General features: G+C 41.9%; 2 protein-coding genes and 1 long non-coding RNA gene across 6 annotated transcripts in view; 1 reads left to right on the top strand and 2 right to left on the bottom strand.

Annotated features, from left to right (window-relative positions):
- Nucleotides 1-4161, bottom strand: part of LOC123364272 (protein lifeguard 1-like) — a 28034-nt gene extending 23873 nt beyond the window's left edge. The window contains exons 1-2 of one of the 3 annotated variants that reach the window (XM_045006236.1): nt 4109-4161; nt 1009-1254 (exon numbers count right to left, since the gene is read on the bottom strand). In XM_045006236.1, the coding sequence (XP_044862171.1) occupies nt 1009-1222 (214 nt within the window). In that variant the 5' untranslated portion in view covers nt 1223-1254; nt 4109-4161. Of the gene's footprint in view, nt 1-1008; nt 1267-1583; nt 1837-4108 lie in introns of those variants that run through there. The other 2 variants (XM_045006235.1, XM_045006237.1) reach the window with 2 other exon arrangements.
- Nucleotides 4162-4264: 103 nt separating this feature from the next.
- LOC123364472 overlaps nt 4265-22094 on the top strand; it is a 32537-nt gene continuing 14707 nt past the window's right edge. Inside the window, exon 1 of the long non-coding RNA XR_006577120.1 lies at nt 4265-4317. This is a non-coding gene — a long non-coding RNA (uncharacterized LOC123364472). The remainder of the gene's footprint in view (nt 4318-22094) is intronic.
- Nucleotides 9833-22094, bottom strand: part of LOC123364468 (1-aminocyclopropane-1-carboxylate synthase-like protein 1) — a 37585-nt gene continuing 25323 nt past the window's right edge. For both annotated transcript variants that reach the window (XM_045006643.1, XM_045006642.1), the window contains exons 11-14: nt 21523-21664; nt 21279-21421; nt 18567-18720; nt 9833-10896 (exon numbers count right to left, since the gene is read on the bottom strand). In XM_045006643.1, the coding sequence (XP_044862578.1) occupies nt 10718-10896; nt 18567-18720; nt 21279-21421; nt 21523-21664 (618 nt within the window). In that variant the 3' untranslated portion in view covers nt 9833-10717. The remainder of the gene's footprint in view (nt 10897-18566; nt 18721-21278; nt 21422-21522; nt 21665-22094) is intronic.

Genomic DNA, 22094 nt, shown 5'->3' with positions numbered 1-22094 from the left:
TAACCCCAGTTCCCTCAGCCTCACCTCGTAAATTGTGTGCCCCAGACCCATAATCATTTTCGTTGCTCTCTGCTGGACGGTCTCCAATTTGTCCACATCCCTTCTGTAGTGGGGGGACCAAAACTGGATGCAACACTCCAGATGTGGCCTCACCAGTGTCGAATAGAGGGGAATAATCAATTCCTTAGATCTGCTGGTAATGCTCCTACTAATACAGCCCAATATGCTGTTGGCCTTCTTGGCAATGAGGGCACCCAGCTGACTCACATCCAGCTTCTTGTCCACTGCAATCCCCAGGTCCTTTTCTGCAGAACTGCTGCTTAGCCAGTCGGTCCCCAGCCTGTAGCGGTCCATGGGATTCTTCCTTCCTAAGTGCAGGACTCTGCATTTGTCCTTGTTGAACCTCATCAAGCTTTCTATCCACCTTATAGGCCATTCATCCAATCCATACGTTTTTAACTTGCTGGCAAGAATACTGTGGGAGACCGTATCAAAAGCTTTGCTAAAGTCAAGATCTATCACATCCACCACTTTCCCCATATCCACAGAGCCAGTTATCTCATCATAGAAGGCAATCAGGTTGGTCAGGCATGACTTGCCCTTGGTGAATCCATGTTAACTGTTCCCAATCACCTTCCTCTCCTCCAAGTGATGGTGTATTTTTATTCCTTCTTACTGTATTTTCCACTCCATGCATCTGATGAAGTGGTTTATATCCCACAAAAGCTTATGCCCAAATAAATTTGTTAGTCTCTAAGGTGCCACAAGGACTTCTCATTGTTTTTACAGATACAAACTAACACAGCTACCACTCTGAAACTTGTCATTTTAGTCAGTGTAAGCAAAGGAATCAGAATCTCAACAATGTGAGCAGAATTTGGGCTGCTCATTTCCTGTGTGTAAACTCCAAACTTCTTGAACCAGTTAAGAACAAAAGCAGAATATCCTTTCAATCAGCACGGATTCATCCAGAAAAGTAACCTTCACTTCTGGAATTCTCTCACTTACCTTTCTGTGAACACTCAGGACATTGCCACGCATCTTTGTTATCGTTATTGTGCTGGTTTAGCATTGAACTGCTCTGCTGGGGCCCCTTATTAGGAAGCCTTTTTTCGCTGTGTTGGGCTGGTGGGGAATGGACATCTGCCATTTCAATGTTTTGTTTGTTTTGACTGTGTCTCAATGAGCGACGTCTGACCTCCGCCTCCATTGTTTTATTCATTCTCTTGAGTACTTTCTGCACTTAGACGCGTGCTGGAAAAAGAACTATTAGTAGCCATTTTCCTCACAACAAGAATGTTTAAAAACTACCTTAATCCATAACCAGAAACTCTTGCTTAATCTAGTATTTTTAAAAAACATGATCTATATAAATGCAATAGAGTTGGTTCAAACACAACTATGAATTCATCAGTAATTTGTTAATGTGAAAAATACATAACTTTATATAACCGTAAAACACACCTGTGCAAAATAATCAAATCATTACTGTTTATCAGTCAATTATATTTTCAACGTTACATAGTGAAGACCAACTAAGCATGATTGACAATTTTCAGATTAAAGTTTACTACTAGACTTACCTCTATTTTTCTTCAGTGTAAGACCTCTGAGCTATTGTGTGTGAGATAAAACTATACTGAGCTATTAACAGACAGGAATTTCCTTATACAGAACTAAGCATTGTTTTTTTACTGCACCTGATTTCTTTAATCTGTGTTTCTAAGTAGCTTAATTGGCAGATTGCTGCAGCATTAGATAATATTAAAAAGATCCTTTCATCCTTTTCTTTGAGAAGTTACACATAAAACCAGCAAGGGCAGCGAGCGTGGAAGCTGCAAATGCATTCACCAGACTAAAAGTGAAAGCAGTTATGTTGTTTGTTACCTATCAGCATCGGGTACAAAGTCTGCATATCTGGGGTTGGGCTAGGCATTACCAAGGTGAGAAGAGCAGAAATACTACTGTGTCAACAAACAAAACCCTTGAATCACTAGTCCAAATCTAACCCATGTTGGTAATGGCCTACCACGTACTTGTATGGGCTGTCTCACCATAGTAGCTGAGTACGTGTCACGAGGGGAAAAGTTGACAACTCTTGCGCTCTCTCTCACCTTTCCCTGCCACCTCCAGACAGGACTTGGGTGTTTGTTTTCTTAGATGAATGGGAGAGAACGAGGGGACTCTTGTAGGAAAGGTTGGATAAAGAGATGGGCTTTGCATTTGGCTCAGAACGCAGTAAGGTTAGCAGTGAGTTTATTTCACCTGGCAGTGAGTTGTATAGGTATGGTCAGACTCCTGTGAAAGGTCCATTTCTCTGGGTTACAAGCATAATCCTACTGGTCAACTGTTCCATTGTTCCAGTGAAAGGCAGCTGTGGTGGTCAATCAGTCATGGACGAAGCAATCTCTCCAATAAGCCAGGACTGGTTCTGTGCCCAGCTTTGGAAATCAAGACATTGACCTGAAACTGTACTCTATTCAATAGGGAGCCGGTACTGAGAGGTGAAAGTGTCTTTATGGGGTGTGGCCCCTTGTGGGTAGAAGTCCAATGCCTGCCACAGCTGTATGGCTGCTGTACACAAGGCAGCTCTTTGGGCTAGATCCACAAAGGGGACTAGGACTCAGCGATGAAACGCCTAACTTGTAGGCATCCTGCCATCTAGTAGAACCCACAGCCCTCAGTGCGCACCAAACTGGGTGAGTGTGACATACCCAGGGTACAATCCAGACTAATGAGTAGCTGTGTCACCCCTGCCCGCTAGCATGGGGTGTCCTTTACAACTGCTGTAGCCTCCAGTCTGGACTGCTCACAAACAGCCTCTAGCATGCAAGTCATACCCAGCTGTGTCTGTGTGTGTGCTGAAACCAGCCAGCCACACCTTGTCTCTTACCAACCTTGGTTATGCTGCTGGGTGACCCTAACACACCCCCAGTCCTGGACTTCTCCCCAGAAATGTATGTCCTGTACAGTCCAGCACCTCTCCTGGACAGTACAAGCTTATATAAAGTTCATTATTGTATTAATAGAAATGATATGCAAACAGTTTGTTACCCCAAATAAAGTTTCGCAAACACTTCAATTCAAACACACTGGATTAGATAAAACAATAAAACAGTTAAACTACAGAGAGATTTTAAGTGAGTACAAGTAATGAGGCATAAAAGTCAGAAATAGTTACAAGATAAATAGAGATAAAATGCAATTGGTGCCTAACTTAACCAACTATGTTAAATTCAAAGCAATGTTTTTCTCATCACATGCTCTCAGCCATCTGACCAAACTTCTTAGATAAGGACCCCTTCTCCAATTCAATGGCAGCTTCCTTTGCTCTTTCTGGTGTAGTGAATTGATGGACACAGAGAGAAAGAGGGGTGGGGACTTGGAGTGTTTGTCTCTCATTTTTATAGTGCCAGTCCCCTTCTCGGAAAACAGTTCTAGCTGAGATTCTGGAGACAGAGAGTCTATAGGAAAGGATGTTCCCTGCTGCTTTTCTTCACCTATTGGAGCTTCTTTTTGTTTTCCTTCCTGCTTGAGGACTCTGTTTACTGCTTAAATGCAAATTAAGGCAAGCACACATTCCTTTGTCTGAGACAGACCTGTTTGCCAAGCTCAGTTTGGAACGTGGGATGAGATCAGCATACAGGGGAATCTTGTAACTTCACATACAATGTTGCCAGACATGTTTTATCAGGATAATACTCACCAGCAAATGATGAGTTTTCAGATGATACCTTACGAGGCGTAGGCGCCAATTCCGTGGGTGCTCTGGGGCGTGAGCACCCATGGGGAAAAATTAGTGGGTGCTTAGCACCCACCGGCAACCAAGCACCCCCTTCCCCTGCCTTGCCTCCTCCCCCTATCCCAAGCGTGCCACGTCCCCACTCCTCCCAGCACTTCCTGCCCCCTCCCGCTGCCTAACAGCTGTTTGGCGACACTTAGGACTTTCCCGGAGGGAGTGGGAGGAGCAGGGACATGGTGCAGTCAGAGGAGGCGGCGGGGACTTGGGGGAAGTGGGTGGAATGAGGGCGGGAACTTTGGGGAAGGGGTGGAATGGGGGCTGGGTGAGGGCGGTGCAGGGGCGGGACAAGATGGGCCAGGGACTCACCAGCTCTCCACACAGCCAGTCCTGCCCTTCCCTGCCTGGCTCCAGACTGCCTCAAAAAAATGGCTTCTCCCCTTCCCTGAGTTCCCTGGGAGGGGCATCTCACTCCCTATTGGTTGCCGGGCAGACTCTGAGTCTGCCTTGGCTCCCCCTCCCTACCAGGGACAGTGCCTCTCCCTGAGCTGCCAGCAGACAGAGCCCCAGGAATCTAGGTAATCTCCTTGGGGTTACACTTGTATAAAGATTATTACAGCAGTGTGTAGGGTGTGGACACAGGGGTACATGCTGTCACAGTGAGTGCGCTAACTGGGTTACCATCACAACTGTATTTTGTGTAGGGCCCAATCTGGTAGGCGACCGCTGAGAACACCTACTGTATTAGGCCCCACTAGAAATATAGACAATACCTGGTTTGAGGATCCTGGTCGCCATAGATGCTACGCTGCTCATGGCACGAGGATTTAGGTGGCTTTGTAGATGCCCACTGGCAGAAACGTAGGCACTTAAAGGGTTAGGCAGAGTGAAGGTTTTGAGGATCTAAATATTGGACTTAGGCACCTAAATCCCTTTGTGGACCTAGCCTTTTGTCTGTTTCTCTATGTGAGGTGAGGGGGCTGAACAGTTGCTACAGACTGTTGAGCAAATGACTTTTGCCCTTAAGGTCCTCAGCTAGGCCAAAGAAACAATGCTGATGATACTGTAGAACTCATTGCCACTGGTAGTCATTGAGGCTAAGAATTAGGGATGTAAGAGTTTAACTGGTTTCTGTTAACGGTTAAACTACGCCCAGGGTCCTGGTTGCCGCATGGCTGGGGTCCCTTCAGGCTGCTGACCCCATGGCCGGGGTCCCTCCAAGCTGCTAGGATCCCTCCCGGCTGTCGGCCCCAAGGCCGGGGTCCTTGCTGCTGCCCGGCATCCCAGTGTGCCCAGGGTCCCTCTGGGCTGCTAGCCCCATGGCCGGGATCCGTTCCGGCTGCTGCCTTGCTGTGGGATGCCGGGTGGCAGCAGAGCCACAAGTGCAGGGCTGGCAGCCGGGATGTCGGCACAGGTAGCAGCAGAGCCCCAGATGCGGGGGAAGCTGCAGAGATCCCCAGATGCGGGGGCAGCTGCAGAGCCCTGCGTAAAACATGGGGATGCTGCAGCACCCTCCGCACCCCTAGTTCCCCGGGTAAATGTTTAACTGTGTAACTGATAGAATTTTAATCGGTTACTTTTTAAAATGTTATTTACATCCCTACTGAGAATTTAACAAGATTCACAAAGGGTTTGGCTAATTATATAGATATCAAGAATATGTAGAGTTGTTTTAACTAACAATAATAATTTTGGAAGAGTAAGTGAAAGTCATGCTTCAGGGCTTAACCTAATCTCAAACTATTAGAGACCAGGTGGAAACCTATGATGGGAAAAATTATCCCACATCTGCTTACAATAGAGCTCCCCTTCCTCTGAAGCACTGGTGCTGGTCACCATGCACTTTCCAGTCAGACAAGGCTGATCCTTAACTCCTGAAGCTGCAGAACAGAGGAAAACCCACTGCAGAGAGTGAGCCTGAAAATGAGAATTATGTATTCCCACAGCCATCCAAGGAAACTAGCTCCCTCAAACTATCAATTGTCATGGCAGAGCCCTTTGGGATGGGGTTGAGTAAGTCACTGCTTGTGCGGGAAACATATTGTTGCACAAGCTACCCCAAATTCACTTGATGACAACTGGTTGGTCTTCCAAGGGGGAGGGGGGGGAATTCTTTATCTCATCTCTTAGCAATGCAGGATGATACAGGATACATCACCTTCAGGATATTTTTAAATGCTAATTTTTCATTTACTGGGAGATATATATATATGAAGACTATTAAAAAAACCTGTTGGGCAAATATATGCATGAAAAACTATTAATAAATTAAATTACTCATTCGTGTATGTAACTGTTTGACTAATGAGCTATAATTTGGAGAGCCTATGCCGTTAAATATCAGATAGATTTCAACATAACTATCCCTTTAATTGAAAAGCAAATACATTTCTAGCTATACAATAAATATGAGTTTAAAATTGCAACCCTTAAGAAGGATTTGAAGGAATCAGTTTGACTGCAGAAATTTGGTCTGCATCTTTATATTTAGGCTTGGCAGAATTCATTTAAAAAAATAATTTCAGCGGATAATATCAATGTTTATTTTTAAGCATTTCTAATTTTTATCCATTTAAATTTTTACTGTTGTACAAAATTATGAGTTTTAAGCACTTTTTTAAAATAGATTTAATAGATAATTTAAATAGTTGGGAGGGTCAGACAATAATTTAACAACAGTCGATGTTGAGATTCAAAAAGTTAAAGCTTTATAACTGTTAAAAACTTTGTCATCACATGTTAAAATTTATAAAATAAATATTCTTAAATCAAACTCTAGTACGTTCTCAAGCTGCATTTTTCTTACTTTGCCTATCTGTACATTTCAATTACTATTGATGGGAACATTTTTTCATTAGTCTGTGTGTGTGTGTACGATGAAATTGACAGTTACTGGCATTTACTTATAAAAATCTAATCCTTCTAAGCCTACTTATATTAGTATTACATAAAAATCCCTACCATTAAAGAAGCAAAGTTAAACACTCCTATACTGAAACCATGCAGTGAGCACCATCCATCTTGTGCACTGAATGAGGCAGAGTCCTGTGGAAAAGTAGCATACGATCATGTAAAGTCTGTAACCACAGTGCATATGCTCAAGGGGGCTACATTAAGACTGCACAGGTTGCCTTAATTCTGGCATTTCTTAACTTTTGACTGCTTGACCTTATAACCTTAATGTTTTAAATGTCTCTTTTAAAATGTAATTTCTTAAATTTTTAAAGAGCAGCCACTTCCCTTCCCTCCCCTCCACACACACACAAAGCCAAAACAGAAATTCTGTTATGTGGACCCATGTTGACCCTCACTAGAAAGTGAAGAAACATTTGCCAGTGGGATTCACAGCTAAAAGGTAGCAGTCAGAGGAATGTTACATCTTGGGAATCCAAGATCAAGTTCACTTCTGCCTCTCCCCCGCAGCCAAGGGTGCTGGAACATGGGGGGAGGGGGGGAGGGCAGTTAGGGGACCACACCCACCCCCTTTAAAAGTGGGAGGGCTATGCTTAAAAGTGGGGGGCGGGGCCTCAGGAGGAAGGGGCAGTGTTAGGGTGGGGCCTCGGGAGGAAGGGGCGGCACAAGGGTGGCAACTAAAGACAGGATTTTAGAATGGAAAGTGTTACAGTTAAGAACATAAGAACATAAGAACATAAGAAAGGCCATACCGGGTCAGACCAAAGGTCCATCTAGCCCAGTATCTGTCTACCGACAGTGGCCAATGCCAGGTGCCCCAGAGAGAGTGAACCTAACAGGCAACGATCAAGTGATCTCTCTCCTGCCATCCATCTCCATCCTCTGACGAACAGAGGCTAGGGACACCATTCCTTACCCATCCTGGCTAATAGCCATTTATGGACTTAGCCACCATGAATTTATCCAGTCCCCTTTTAAACATTGTTATAGTCCTAGCCTTCACAACCTCCTCAGGTAAGGAGTTCCACAAGTTGACTGTGCGCTGCGTGAAGAAGAACTTCCTTTTATTTGTTTTAAACCTGCTGCCTATTAATTTCATTTGGTGACCCCTAGTTCTTATATTATGTGAATAAGTAAATAACTTTTCCTTATCCACTTTCTCAACATCACTCATGATTTTATATACCTCTATCATGTCCCCCCTTAGTCTTCTCTTTTCCAAACTGAAGAGTCCTAGCCTCTTTAATCTTTCCTCATATGGGACCTTCTCTAAACCCCTAATCATTTTAGTTGCTCTTTTCTGAACCTTTTCTAGTGCTAGAATATCTTTTTTGAGGTGAGGAGACCACATCTGTACACAGTATTCGAGATGTGGGCGTACCATGGATTTATATAAGGGCAATAATATATTCTCAGTCTTATTCTCTATCCCCTTTTTAATGATTCCTAACATCCTGTTTGCTTTTTTGACCGCCTCTGCACACTGCGTGGACATCTTCAGAGAACTATCCACGATAACTCCAAGATCTTTTTCCTGACTCGTTGTAGCTAAATTAGCCCCCATCATGTTGTATGTATAGTTGGGGTTATTTTTTCCAATGTGCATTACTTTACATTTATCCACATTAAATTTCATTTGCCATTTTGTTGCCCAATCACTTAGTTTTGTGAGATCTTTTTGAAGTTCTTCACAATCTGCTTTGGTCTTAACTATCTTGAGCAGTTTAGTATCATCTGCAAACTTTGCCACCTCACTGATTACCCCTTTCTCCAGATCATTTATGAATAAATTGAATAGGATTGGTCCTAGGACTGACCCTTGGGGAACACCACTAGTTACCCCTCTCCATTCTGAGAATTTACCATTAATTCCTACCCTTTGTTCCCTGTCCTTTAACCAGTTCTCAATCCATGAAAGGACCTTTCCTTTTATCCCATGACAGCTTAATTTACGTAAGAGCCTTTGGTGAGGGACCTTGTCAAAGGCTTTCTGGAAATCTAAGTACACTATGTCCACCGGATCCCCCTTGTCCACATGTTTGTTGACCCCTTCAAAGAACTCTAATAGATTAGTAAGACACGATTTCCCTTTACAGAAACCATGTTGACTATTGCTCAAGAGTTTATGTTTTTCTATGTGTCTGACAATTTTATTCTTTACTATTGTTTCAACTAATTTGCCCGGTACCGACGTTAGACTTACCGGTCTGTAATTGCCGGGATCACCCCTAGAGCCCTTTTTAAATATTGGCGTTACATTAGCTAACTTCCAGTCATTGGGTACCGAAGCCGATTTAAAGGACAGGTTACAAACCTTAGTTAATAGTTCCGCAACTTCACATTTGAGTTCTTTCAGAACTCTTGGGTGAATGCCATCTGGTCCCGGTGACTTGTTAATGTTGAGTTTATCAATTAATTCCAAAACCTCCTCTACTGATACTTCAATCTGTGACAGTTCCTCAGATTTGTCACCTACAAACGCCAGCTCAGGTTTGGGAATCTCCCTAACATCCTCAGCCGTGAAGACTGAAGCAAAGAATCCATTTAGTTTCTCCGCAATGACTTTATCATCTTTAAGCGCTCCTTTTGTATTTTCATCATCAAGGGGCCCCACTGGTTGTTTAGCAGGCTTCCTGCTTCTGATGTACTTAAAAAACATTTTGTTATTACCTTTGGAGTTTTTGGCTAGCCGTTCTTCAAACTCCTCTTTGGCTTTTCTTATTACACTCTTGCACTTAAGTTGGCAGCGTTTGTGCTCCTTTCTATTTGCCTCACTAGGATTTGACTTCCACTTTTTAAAGGAAGTCTTTTTATCTTTCACTGCTTCTTTTACATGGTGGTTAAGCCACGGTGGCTCTTTTTTAGTTCTTTTACAGTTTTTCTTAATTTGGGGTATACATTGAAGTTGGGCCTCTATTATGGTGTCTTTAAAAAGGGCCCACGCAACTTGCAGGGATTTCACTTTAGTCAATGTACCTTTTAACTTTTGTCTAACTAACCCCCTCATTTTTGTATAGTTCCCCCTTTTGAAATTAAAGGCCACAGTGGTAGGCAGTTGGGATGTTCTTCCCACCACAGGGATGTTGAATGCTATTGTATTATGGTCACTATTTCCAAGCGGTCCTGCTATAGTTACCTCTTGGACCAGCTCCTGCGCTCCACTCAGGAGCACTTAGTTGTCTAAATATAGGTGGCAAGCCAACCACCACCTATAATGGTACTGTAAATTCTATGGAAAGTCCTTTTTTTCAAATTCAGATTCCCTGTAAAAGAGAAGGCTTCTGATTTTGCAATTTCAATTTTCCCCCTTTCCATTCCTAAAATAAATAAAGCTATGAATTAAATCTACAAATATAGGTCTAAACATTGGTCCAACACACATCTACCTGTCAAAATGAATGCATACTACATACTTCTAAATTTCTTTACATTTATATTTTGAGAAAAACTGATGTTTTTGCAAAAAAAAGATGCAAATATAATATACATATAAGCATTTTTACACATCTCAAAGGAAGCATGAAAAACAAAAATGAATATTTTGTAAACAAGTATTTACACTGGTGTGCATATTCAGAAAGCTCATGTACAAATTATTTTAACCATTATAAAAAGCTCCCATGTAGATTTTATATATACGTCTGTCTGTCTACTGACAAATTTAGTAAAATTTGACAACCAGTATCAGCTAGTTCAACATTTTCAGTCTTCTGATTAAAATATATACTCCATAATACAAAATATTGTGTTCAAGATTCATTAAGGCCCTGAGTAAGCAAACCCACCCTAATCAACAAAGCACTTAAGCATATGCTTAAGACCCACTGACTTTAATGGTATTTAACAGCATGCTTAAAAAGTGGGCTTTAGTGCTTTGCAGAACAGAGGCTAAAGTCAGGATAGGGGGCAGGTTACTAATATTCTAGCAGCCCAGCTTGCAAATCAGTAACCACAGGCTACAGCAAAGTGAGACTGTCCTATAGTATTACAGTCAAAGTAACAATTTTTAGTAAACACAAGCATGCTATATCATGTTTTGTTTAGTCTCCAATTTCATATAAGATTTTAATAGACAACAATTTTTTTCATATCTGAGTATGCTTCTGAAACTTCATCTAATGGTGTATTTGCGTGATTCACTGAAGTTTCGTCTTCTGAATTAGATAACTCATCTTCTGCAGATATTTTGTTTGCAACTGGTTCAGCAGTTTCAGTTTGCAGCATTTGCTCAAGTCTCTGTATACCTGTAAAAAGAAAGACATGTCAGTATAAGTTTCTTCTCAAGGGAAGCAGTGGTGTTGACAGTGTGCTTAACTATACTTTAAACATCTTAGATTGTTGGAGGAGAATTTTTAAAATCCAAATTACTTTTCCACAAATGATGCAGAATGCAGGATTACTTTTCCACTAATGATCTTTTTACATTTCTCAGATTGGATAAATAGATTAATTACAGGGTTTTTTATTTTCATTTTCAAGTTACATCACTTTTCAAGTTGGTTCTCATACATGATCAATATAATGCAGCCCTTGGGTTGCAAATTCTGCAGGAAAAAATTTATATAATAACTGTTTCCACTGGAACTTTAAAAAAAGTCAAGAGAACATTTCTATTTGACTTCAGTTCATGAAAAGATTATTTTTACAAAACAAAAAGTTGGATTTTTTTTTAAATTTACAAGTTGATGTGGCCAGCTGCAAAACTTAAACAGATTTCATGTCCATATATCTATGTCCTGCATTTCTTTTCTACCTGGCAACTGCAATTTAAATCACTAATCTCTGTTGTAATTTACATCTTTAGTTATTTCAATGCAAGTCTGTGTCAATCCTCATTTCAGAATAAAAACGTCCTACTGTACATAGATTTTTTAAAACCAATTTAAGAATTACCGAAATAGGGCATTCTGATCTGAAATAACACTTTGAATTACAACCAATGTAGTTATTTCAGTTCCAGTTACTGTGCAGAGAAGATCTTACTCAGATTGTATAGGAGTTTTGTCTGAGAAAAGAAATTGCAGGATTTGGGTATGTCTACACTACAGGATTATTCCGATTTTATAGAAACCAGTTTTTGGAAACAGACTGTATAAAGTCGAGTGCACGCGGCCGCACTAAGCACATTAATTCGGCGGTGTGCGTCCATGTACCAAGGCTAGCATTGATTTCCGGAGTGTTGCACTGTGGGTAGCTATTCCATAGTTCCGCAGTCTCCCCCGCCCATTGGAATTCTGGGTTGAGATCCCAATTCATGATGGGGCAAAAAACAGTGTCACGGGTGATTCTGAGTAAATGTTGTCAGTCAATCCTCCCTCGGTGAAAGCAACGGCAGACAATCATTTTGCGCTCTTTTCCCTGGATTGCCCGGGCAGATGCCATAGCACGGCAACCATGGAGCCCGTTCAGCCTTTTTTCACTGTCACCGTATGTCTACTGGATGTTGCTAACAGACGCGGTACTGCAGCGCTACACAGCAGCATCCCCTTGCCTTTTGCAAGTTAGCAAAGACGGTTACCAGCCATACTGTACCGTCTGCTGCTTTGCAAGCTGACAATGACATGGCAGTTATCCCTCCATTTGTGTGATGAAGTAATAAAGAATGCATGAATTTGAAACAACACTGAATTTATTGCCTCTGCAAGCAGAGATCAAAGCGGGGAGGGGAGGGCAGCCTCCAGCTGCTATGATATACCAGGCAGGACTGAATCTCCATTAGACAAAGATAAAAAGAAGGGAATGACCGCGAGTCATTCCCATTTTTGCCCAGTCGCCCCTGGCCGACCTCACCGAGACCAGCCAGGAGCACTCACGGGATGACAATGATGGATATCAGTCATACTGTACCATCTGACGTCCACAAGGCAAGGGAAGGGGATACTGCTGTGTAGCGCTGCAGCACCGCGTCTGCCAGCAGCATCCAGCAGACATACGGTGACATTAAAAAAAAGGCGAGAGAGGATTTTTTTCTCTTTGCTTTCACCGGGGGGGGGGGGGGGGAAGGGGGAAACGACATATACCCTGAATCACCCGCGACAATGTTTTTGACCCTTCAGGCTTTGGGAACTCAGCCAAGAATTCAAATGGTTTTTGGAGAGTGCAGGAACTGTGGGATAGCTACAGTCGTCAGTCGTCCCTCCCTCCATGAGTGTCCATTTCATTCTTTGGCTTTCTGGTACGCTTGTCTCAGCTCCTTAAGTTTCAGCACCGTGTTAAGTCCCTGTTTTGGCCTCTGTCCATCAAAGCCTTGGAGATTTTTTTCAAATGTTTTGGCATTTCATCTATTAGAACGGAGTTCTGATAGAACAGATTCATCTCCCCATACAGAGATCAGATTCAGTATCTCCCATATGGTCCATGCTGGAGCTCTTTTTTGATTCTGGGACTGCATGGTCACCTGTGCTGATCAGCGCTCCATGCTGGGCAAACAGGAAATGAAATTCAGAAGTTCGCGGGGCTTTTCCTGTCTACCTGGCCAGTGCATCTGAGTTCAGATTGCTGTCCAGAGTGGTCACAATGGTGCACTGTGGGATAGGTCCTGGAGGCCAATACCATCGAATTGCGGCCTAATTCGAAATGGCATTGGCAATACCGATTTCAGCGCTACTCCCCTCGTCGGGGAGGAGTACAGATATCGATATTACGAGCCCTTTATATCAAAATAAAGGGCTTCATTGTGTGGACGGGTGCAGCGTTAATTCGGTTTAACGCTGCTAAATTCGAAATAAACTTGTAGCGTAGACCAGGCCATAATCATGAACATTTAGCAGGACAGAGTTAGGCTCTGATCCTGCAAACATAAAATTAAATGTATGTAACAATAGTCACATTAAGGTCTTCCAAATGCTACTCACATGCATAAATAAAGCAAAGCATGTGCATCAGCATTTGCAGGATCAGGATCTAAATTTACATAAACCAACAGATAAGATGTTTACTAATGCCAAAGCGGCCCAACAATTCTCATTACATATCTTCATATCAAACCAGCTTTCCTCCATGACAGAGAGAAATCATGTTTAGGAAACGTCTTTTTTTTTTTTTTAATTTCTATGAAAAGTAGTTCTCTTATTTATCTTGTTGTGCTGACAGCCAACCAGCCAACTCAGATCACAACCTCAAGGAAATGCTAAGTGTACCAATTCACTGGTTAGGATAGAACAAAGGGGGACGTTATCCCATTACATGTACATGGCTTATGCCAGGAATTACCTTTGCTAGTGCATGAAAGCTAGTGAAATGCTAGTGTTATTGTCTTCACCTGTTTCCTGTGGTTACTATCTTTGTACTTAGTAAGCCTTTAATCACAAAGTGTATTAGCTTTTAGATGAGCAATTACTACTTAATGTGTAAAACAGCATGAAAACTAATGAAGCATTGTTTCTGGATTGCTGTAACTAAATGCATTATGACAGGTTTCAGAGTGGTAGCTGTTAGTCTGTATCAGCAAAAACAAGGAGTTGTCCTTGTGGCACCTTAGAGACTAACAAATTTATTTGGGCATAAAATTTCTCCATTTTTTCCCTCACTCTCACAGAGATTCGGAGGCAGGCCAGTCCTCACATACAGACAGCCCCGCAACCTGAAAGAAATACTTACCAGCAACTACACACCACACAACAAAAACACCAACCCAGGAACCAAACCCTGCTACAAACCCTGGTGCCAACTCTGTCCACATATATATTCAAGGGACACCATCATAGGACCTAATCACATCAGCCACACCATCAGGGGCTCATTCCCCTGCACATCTACCAATGTGATATATGCCATCATGTGCCAGCAATGCCCCTCTACCATGTACATTGGCCAAACCGGACAGTCTCTACGCAAAAGAATAAATGGACACAAATCTGACATCAAGAATGTAACATTCAAAAACCAGTAGGAGAACACTTCAATCTCTCTGCTCACTCAATAACAGACCTCAAAGTGGCTATTCTTCAACAAAAAAAACTTCAAAAACAGACTCCAATGTGAAACTGAAGAACTGGAATTAATTTGCAAACTAGATACCATCAGATTAGGCCTGAATAAAAACTGGGAGTGGTTGAGTCATTACAAAACCTAAACTTAATTTCCCCATTACTAATTTCTCCCTACTGTTACTCATATCTTCTTGTCAACTGTCTGTAATGGGGCACTTTCTTACCACTTCAAAAGTTATTTTTCCTCTCTTGGTATCCTGCTGTTAATTGATTTCTCTCATTAGACTGATCTCATACTTAGTAAAGCAACCCCCATCCTTTCATGTATTTATACCTGCTCCTGTATTTTCCACTTCATACATCTGAAGAAGTGGGCTCTAGCCCACAAAAGCTTATGCCCAAATAAATTTGTTAGTCCCTAAGGTGCCACAAGGACTCCTCGTTGTAAATGCATTATGTGTGCCTCTGCAATTAAATGGCCCATTAAATGGGACTGAAAGCCTCAGAACTGTAAATGAAGAAACATTAACTTCAAAGCATGAGTCTTTACATTCAACAATGGGAAACCCACAAACGTTGCCTGCATTTAGTCAACAAAGCAAGAGCTGTGCAGTGCTGTCAGACTGGAACCCTCGGAGCAATTCTGCATCTCTGATCTATTTGGATGCTGTCAAGGGGTGTTCCACATGCATGACAGGTCCCCAAAGCCATTTTGGGCAGCCCTGAGGGACTTGTGGGAAACTATCAGATATCACATCATGGCTATCATTTCAAACTTTGACTCACCTATGATGTATTTTATTTGCTTTAAATCTCTCAACAACTCTCCATTCTTTTCTCAGCTAATATATCTTTAGTTAGTTTACTAAAGGGTTGGCTATCAGTGTTGTTTTTGGTGTGAGGTCCAGAGTATCCACTGATCTGGAGTAAGTGACCAACCCTTTGGGGTTGGAAGATCCTAATGTGAAGTGATTTTTGAATACAAGGTCATTAAAACCAAAGTCCAGTTTGTCTGAGTGACAAGATATGGATATGCTGGAGAACCTAAGGGGATTGTCGCTGGCTCCACAGTAGAGCTAATATAGTACTCCAGGAATGCATGCTTGTTACTGGTTTGGTAAGATCTAATTATAGAATATACTGCCAGTATGGGCTGTGACGCTGTATGGAATATGGGAGACACTATGATATTGTTGATACCAGTATTATAAAATTTTAAGGAATCTGACCAGATATGTTGTGTGAGGTATCTGCAAAAATTTTATAAATTGCCTAGTATAATAATCTTGTTTATATGTTTGTATCACCTTTGTATTACGAGTTATATATATGTATGGTATACCTGTATTTCCAAACGTGTAATACCCCCAGACAGACTGGCATCAGGGTACTGCCTAGCCTGTTTGATGGCCCATCAAGGGTCATCAACTATACAATTAACCCATTGAAAGGAACCAGGGGATACACCTTATGAGTCAGCAAGGCATGTGGTATGCTTATGGAAAGAACGCTAAGACCCTACCATGCTATGTGCTGTAAAGCTTGTGTTTGTGGACACAGGAAGTACAAGCCATTTGTCTTCATTCCGATTCTTCCCTTAGAGTAACCTTTCTACAAATGAAGCTTTGAACAAAGGACTGAATGATCCATCCAAGCTGTGGATGTGTTCTAGAGAGACTTTCAAGCCAGGAAACTCACCAGTACTGCTAAGAACCTGATACAGTAACTCCTCACTTAACATTGTAGTTATGTTCCTGAAAAATGCTACTTTGAGCAAAACAATGTTAATCAAATCCAATTTCCCCATAAGAATTAATGTAAATGGGCTGGGGGAGGAAAAGGTAAGGTTCCAGAGACATTTTTTTTGCCAGACAAAAGACTACACACACACACACACAGTATAAGTTTTAAACAAACAATTTAATACTGTACACAGCAACGATGATTGTGAAGCTTGGTTGAGGTGGTGAAGTCAGAGGGTGGGATATTTCCCAGGGAATGCCTTACTGCTAAATGATGAACTAGCAGTCGGTCCTCAAGGGTTAACATGTTGTTAAATTAATGTAGCCTCACACTCTACAAGGCAGCACGAATGGAGGGAGGGGAGACAGCATGGCAGACAGGGACAGAGGTGTGTGTGTGTGTGTGTGTGTGTGTGTCAGACTCGCACTGCCCCTTTAAGTACGCTGACCCCACTCTAAGTACACTGCCTTTTTAAGTAGATCAGCAAGTTGAGATGGCAGCTGCTCCCTCCATCCTGTTCTGAGCCCTGTCGTGTTCCCCACTCTGTTCAGTGGAGATGGGGAAAAGGAGCGGAGGGGAAGGAGACACCCTGACATTAGCACCCTTCTTCCCCCCTCCCCTCCCCATCCCCGCACAGCAAGCTGGAGGCTCCCAGGAGCAGCTCCAAGGCAGAGGGCAGGAGCAGAACATTGCAGTGGGGGGAGGGACAGCTGAACTGCTCGGCACTTGACAGCCTGCTGGGTAGCTGACGCACAGGGAACTTAGGGGAGTGGGGAACTGATGGGGGGCTGCCGGCCTACCCTGGTTCCAAGCCCCCACCAGCTAGCTCCAATGGGCTACTCTTTCTGCAAGCAGTGGACAAAGCAGGCGGCTGCCAAACAATGTTATAAGGAGCATTGCGTAACTTTAAATGAGCATGTTCTCTGCTTGATCAGTGATGTAACAGTGTTAACTGGGACAAGGTTAAGTGAGGAGTTACTGTATACGGACTTCGAAGTCTCTGTATGTATCTGACTGCTTTACCATTTAACAACTCTCTTCTTGTTCTTTTTTCTTTATAATAAACCTTTAGTTTTAGATGCTAAAGGATAGGTTGTGTGTGTGTGTGTGTGTGTGCGCGCGCACGCGCGCATGCATGTGTGTAATTTTTCCTTTATGATAGCAGTAGTTCAGAGAAAAGTGCTTACCTAAATATGCTATTAGACATCAATGTGTTTATTCAATCAGAGTTACTGGATTTTTCAAAACTATTAATTTGTATTTTGGTTGTTAAATTATTCCAGTCCTCTCAAAATTGGCTTTATGTTGCAACAACAAAATAAATTACTCTAGTCTCACAGAGGGAAATGCTCAGTGCCTTCAGTAACTATATTCTACTAATTATAAACTAAAAATATAGACTTATCCTAAAAACTGTGAACAAAAATCACTTAGATAATGCTAAAATTGGATCTACAAATTCAGACTAATTGACCAGCACTATCTTACACAAGGTCTGAATATGGCCCCAAACCTCTTGCCTTCACAAGTCAGTAGGAAATAGAAGTTTTGAACTCAACATTTGAGATGTACCACCTTTCTATAGAATCATAAAAGTATAGGACTGGAGGGGACCACAACAGTTCACCTAGTCCAGTCCCCTGTGCTCAAGGGAGGACTAAGTAATAACTAAACCATTCCTGATGGATGTTTTTGTAACCTGTTCTTAAAAACCTCCAATGATGGAGATTCTGCAACCTCCCTAGGCAATGTGTTCCAGTGCTTAACTACCCAGATAGGAAGTTTTTCCTAATGTCCAATGTAAACCTCTCTTGCTGCAATTTAAGCCCATTGCTTCTTGTCCTAACTTCAGAGGTTAACGAGAACAATTTTTCAACCCTCCACACCCTGTAACAACCTTTTATATACTTGAAAAGTGTTATGTCCCACTCTCAGTCTTCTCTTCTCCAGACTAAACAAACCCAGCTTTTTCAATTTTCCTCATAGGTCATATTTTCTAGACCTTTAATCATTTTTGTTGCTCTCCTCTGTACTTTCTCCAATTTGTTCACATCTTTTCTGAAATGTGGCATCCAGAACTGGACAAAGTACAACAGCTGAGGCCTAATCAGTGCAAAATAGAGTGGAAGAATTACTTTCCTGTCTTGCTTATGACACTCCTGCTGATAACACCCCAGAAAGATGTTTGCTTTTATTAGAACATGCATATTATTTTATGATAAAAGTAACACCTAACTTACCCAAGTAAATCTTATCTATAGAGTCTGAGAAGACCATTCTAAACCATCCAGGTTCATAACAGCAAAAGGCTTTTCCAGGACTAATGAGGAGTTTTTCATCAAGGAACTTCCACCATAACTCCATTTCAGCTTCAAATGTCTGTGATTTTAGGAACTAAAAGAGGAAAACCAAAAACTGCATTAAGAAAGCTGGAATACAACCGCAAATTAGTGAACTACTGAACAAAGTATACTCCACATGAAGGCTAAAGCAGAAAAGGACCTGATGTTCAGAATTACTGAATACCTGCAGCTCCCACCAACTTATCCTAGCGTTTTGGGTGCTCAACAATTCTGAAAATCCTTGCTTCTTAGTAATTCCTTTGCCCATTATACTACATAAACTTGTGAGATCCATTCTGTGTGATCATACTGTGTAGGCCAGACTGCTATCTGGGGCAAAATGACCCATGCAGCATCTCCCCACAGCCACGTGGCCTTTGAAAAAGAAACAGCAGGAAGGAGCCAGCCAGGGTACGTCTTCAATGCAGAAGTAACTCAGGTGCTTGGCACCAGGGTCCGAGAATCCAAATTAGTCTAGCTGAGGTGTGAGCAGCGACACTGCAAAGCTACACCAGAGTTTCTGAGTTTTCACTGGTGCTGCACTCACCCGTTCACTAAGACTTCTGCCATATCCTATGGTTCTTTGTGCTGCAGTAAACTAAGTTGCTCTGTGATTCTTTCCCAGCGAATTGCAGAGGAATGTGTCTGTCCTTCTAGGAACATAGGGAATTGTGGAAAGGCATCAGAAGACTATCAGCACTCGAGTGATTTAGCCTGCATCTTCATTGTAAAGTGGGCAGTTACTAGCCTGAGTGAAAGCAGCATGCGGGCTCTAGCCAAATGCCAGCTAGCCTGAGTTGAAAACACCAAATCTGGGTGAGAGGATTTTATATGTGGATAGACATGGGGGTGAGGAGCAATACCAAAACCAGAGCCTGAGTTAACTCTGTAGTGAAAACTTACCCCCTGGAGACAGAAGCATTCACAGCAACTGCAGAAAGCAGTTCAAGCAGAGACTGGACAAGGATACTAAAGATATCAAACTGCTTTCTGCAGTTTTCACTATGAACTTTCTTTCCCCTGTGCCGACAGGCTGTTTGCTCCAGCCCCTTCTACTTCCTCCTCAGAATCACCAACCCCTCCTAAGCCCTCTGATCTGTCTTTCCAGCTAGCTAATCCCCATCTAACATAACCTCATTGAATGGATTTAAACCACAAAAATCACAGAACATGACATTTCAAAAAAGAACTAGGTAAGTTCATGGAGGATAGGTCCATCAAAAGCTATTAGTCAGGATGGGCAGGAATGGTGTCCCTAGTCTCTGTTTGCCCAAAGATGGGAACGGGTGACAGGGGATGGATCACTTGATGACTACCTGTTCTTTTCATTCCCTCTGGGGCATCCAATGTTGGCCACTGTCGGAAGACAGGATATTGGGCTAGATCAGGGGTCGGCAACCTTTCGGAAGTGGTGTGCCGAATCTTCATTTATTCACTCTAAATTAAGGTTTTGCATGCCAGTAATACATTTTAACATTTTTAGAAGATCTCTTTCTATAAGTCTATAATATATAACTAAACTATTGTTGTATGTAAAGTAAATAAGGTTTTTAAAATGTTTAAGAAGCTTCATTTAAAATTAAATTAAAATGCAGAGCCCCCTGGACCGGTGGCCAGGACCCAGGCAGTGTGAGTGCCACTGAAAATCAGCTTGCGTGCCGCCTTTAGCACCCGTGCCATAGGTTGCCTACTCCTGGGCTAGATGGACCTTTGGTCTGACCCAGAATGGCCATTCTTATGTTTGCCGCTATTGTATATTTACTCTGCTTGATATCCCTTTCTCTACTCTTCATCTTGTCTATGTAGAGTGTCTGCTTTTCAGGTGAGGGACAGTTTCTTATTTTATGTTTGTACAGTGCCTAGCACAAGTGGGCCCATTCTTGGCTGGCCCCAGGCACCACCATAATAAACATGATAAATAGTCACATCTCAAAATATTGTGGCTTGTTAGTTATAAATGTTATTCTGATTCCTTCAGTTAAATGTTTTATGTGACTATACTGTTTATTAACAGTGCTAGAGATGCATATCCATCTGCAGAACAGGTACAGCACAGTCAGTGGTAAAGCAAGATTCTCCACCAATCCTCTCTAGCCAGGTTTTAGAGTGATTTATACTGCATTAATTTATATAGTGAGGTTTGTCTGTAAATCTTACAAAGGTGAGCAAATATCTTCCTCTTCCTCATTTTAGTGATGGGTAAACTGAAGCACAGAGAGGTTATGTGATTTGCCGAAGGACACCGCAGGTCACTTGCACAGCTGGGACAAGACCCCATGGCTCAACTGTTAGTCCAGCACCTTGTCTACCAGAACATGAAGCCTTCTAAAGTTAGATGTTCTATATTTAACAGAACATTTTAGGAAACTTCCTTTATTTCATAGTTTTACAGTATGTGTTAAGTTGAATTGCCATCCAGTAGGCTTTTTTGCATTTGCCAAATTGCAATATCATTTCTAAAGTAAAATGAAAAATAGACAATATATGAGGACAGGAATATCTATCTAAAAATTCTACCACAAGCTTTGAGGCCTTCATATAAAAATAAACTGTTGGCAGCATTAATTTTTCAAACCCTCTTTCCCATCCCCTCCCAAGCTTTCAACATACTTTTCTGAAGTCTGCCCATACGTATAATCCTCCTGAACTTTTGAGAACAGGTATTCCAATCTCTGTGAGACCATCCACAAGAATATTTTGTGCTTCTCTAAGTCTTTTTTTGTTGGTAGGAAAATACACATTATCCAGCCAATCTATCAAAACAAAAAAGAATTGTCATATTTCTGTTATATTTTATTTTCAACTATCATGAAACAAAAAACAATGAAAATGGGAATGTTTTTGTTTTACTAACCTCTATCACTAAGAAACTGGCTCAGAACATATTGAACAGGCCCAGGACACCCATGAAAAACAGCCAGTTGATTCACGGCTTTCCGAATGTCATGACTTCTGGTGTACAACACTCCAACTCTGATACCACACATACCAAAATCCTTGGAAGGCAAAAAGAAAAGTTACATAGAGATTATTCCCAAATCCAAGTGTACATTTGAAGGCAGCAATTTCACTCTACATCTATACTTAAAGACTATAATTGGACCACAATGCCAGTTTTGTTCCTCTTATCTCAGGGGATAATACATGTGTTAGAAGGAAGGGAGAACACTTCTCATTTTGATGCGCACAGGAGATGCATACTATAGAGATAAGTGTCCTAGAATTACAGTATATAGGACAACTAGGTAAGAAATGAGGAGAAATGAGTTTGAAATGCCTGTTCCTGCCTTAATGAATGCTTCCAAAATTGTGTAGCTAACAGTGTATACTATATTTAGGTAAACTTGTTGCATACCTAACTGGGAAGCCACATGGTTCAGTGGACAGGCCACAAAGACCTAGGTTCTATTTCTAGATCTGTCACTA

The sequence above is a fragment of the Mauremys mutica genome, chromosome 2, assembly GCF_020497125.1.
Source record: "Mauremys mutica isolate MM-2020 ecotype Southern chromosome 2, ASM2049712v1, whole genome shotgun sequence".
Taxonomy (NCBI): domain Eukaryota; kingdom Metazoa; phylum Chordata; order Testudines; family Geoemydidae; genus Mauremys; species Mauremys mutica.
This window is presented reverse-complemented; position numbering and strand designations above follow the sequence as displayed.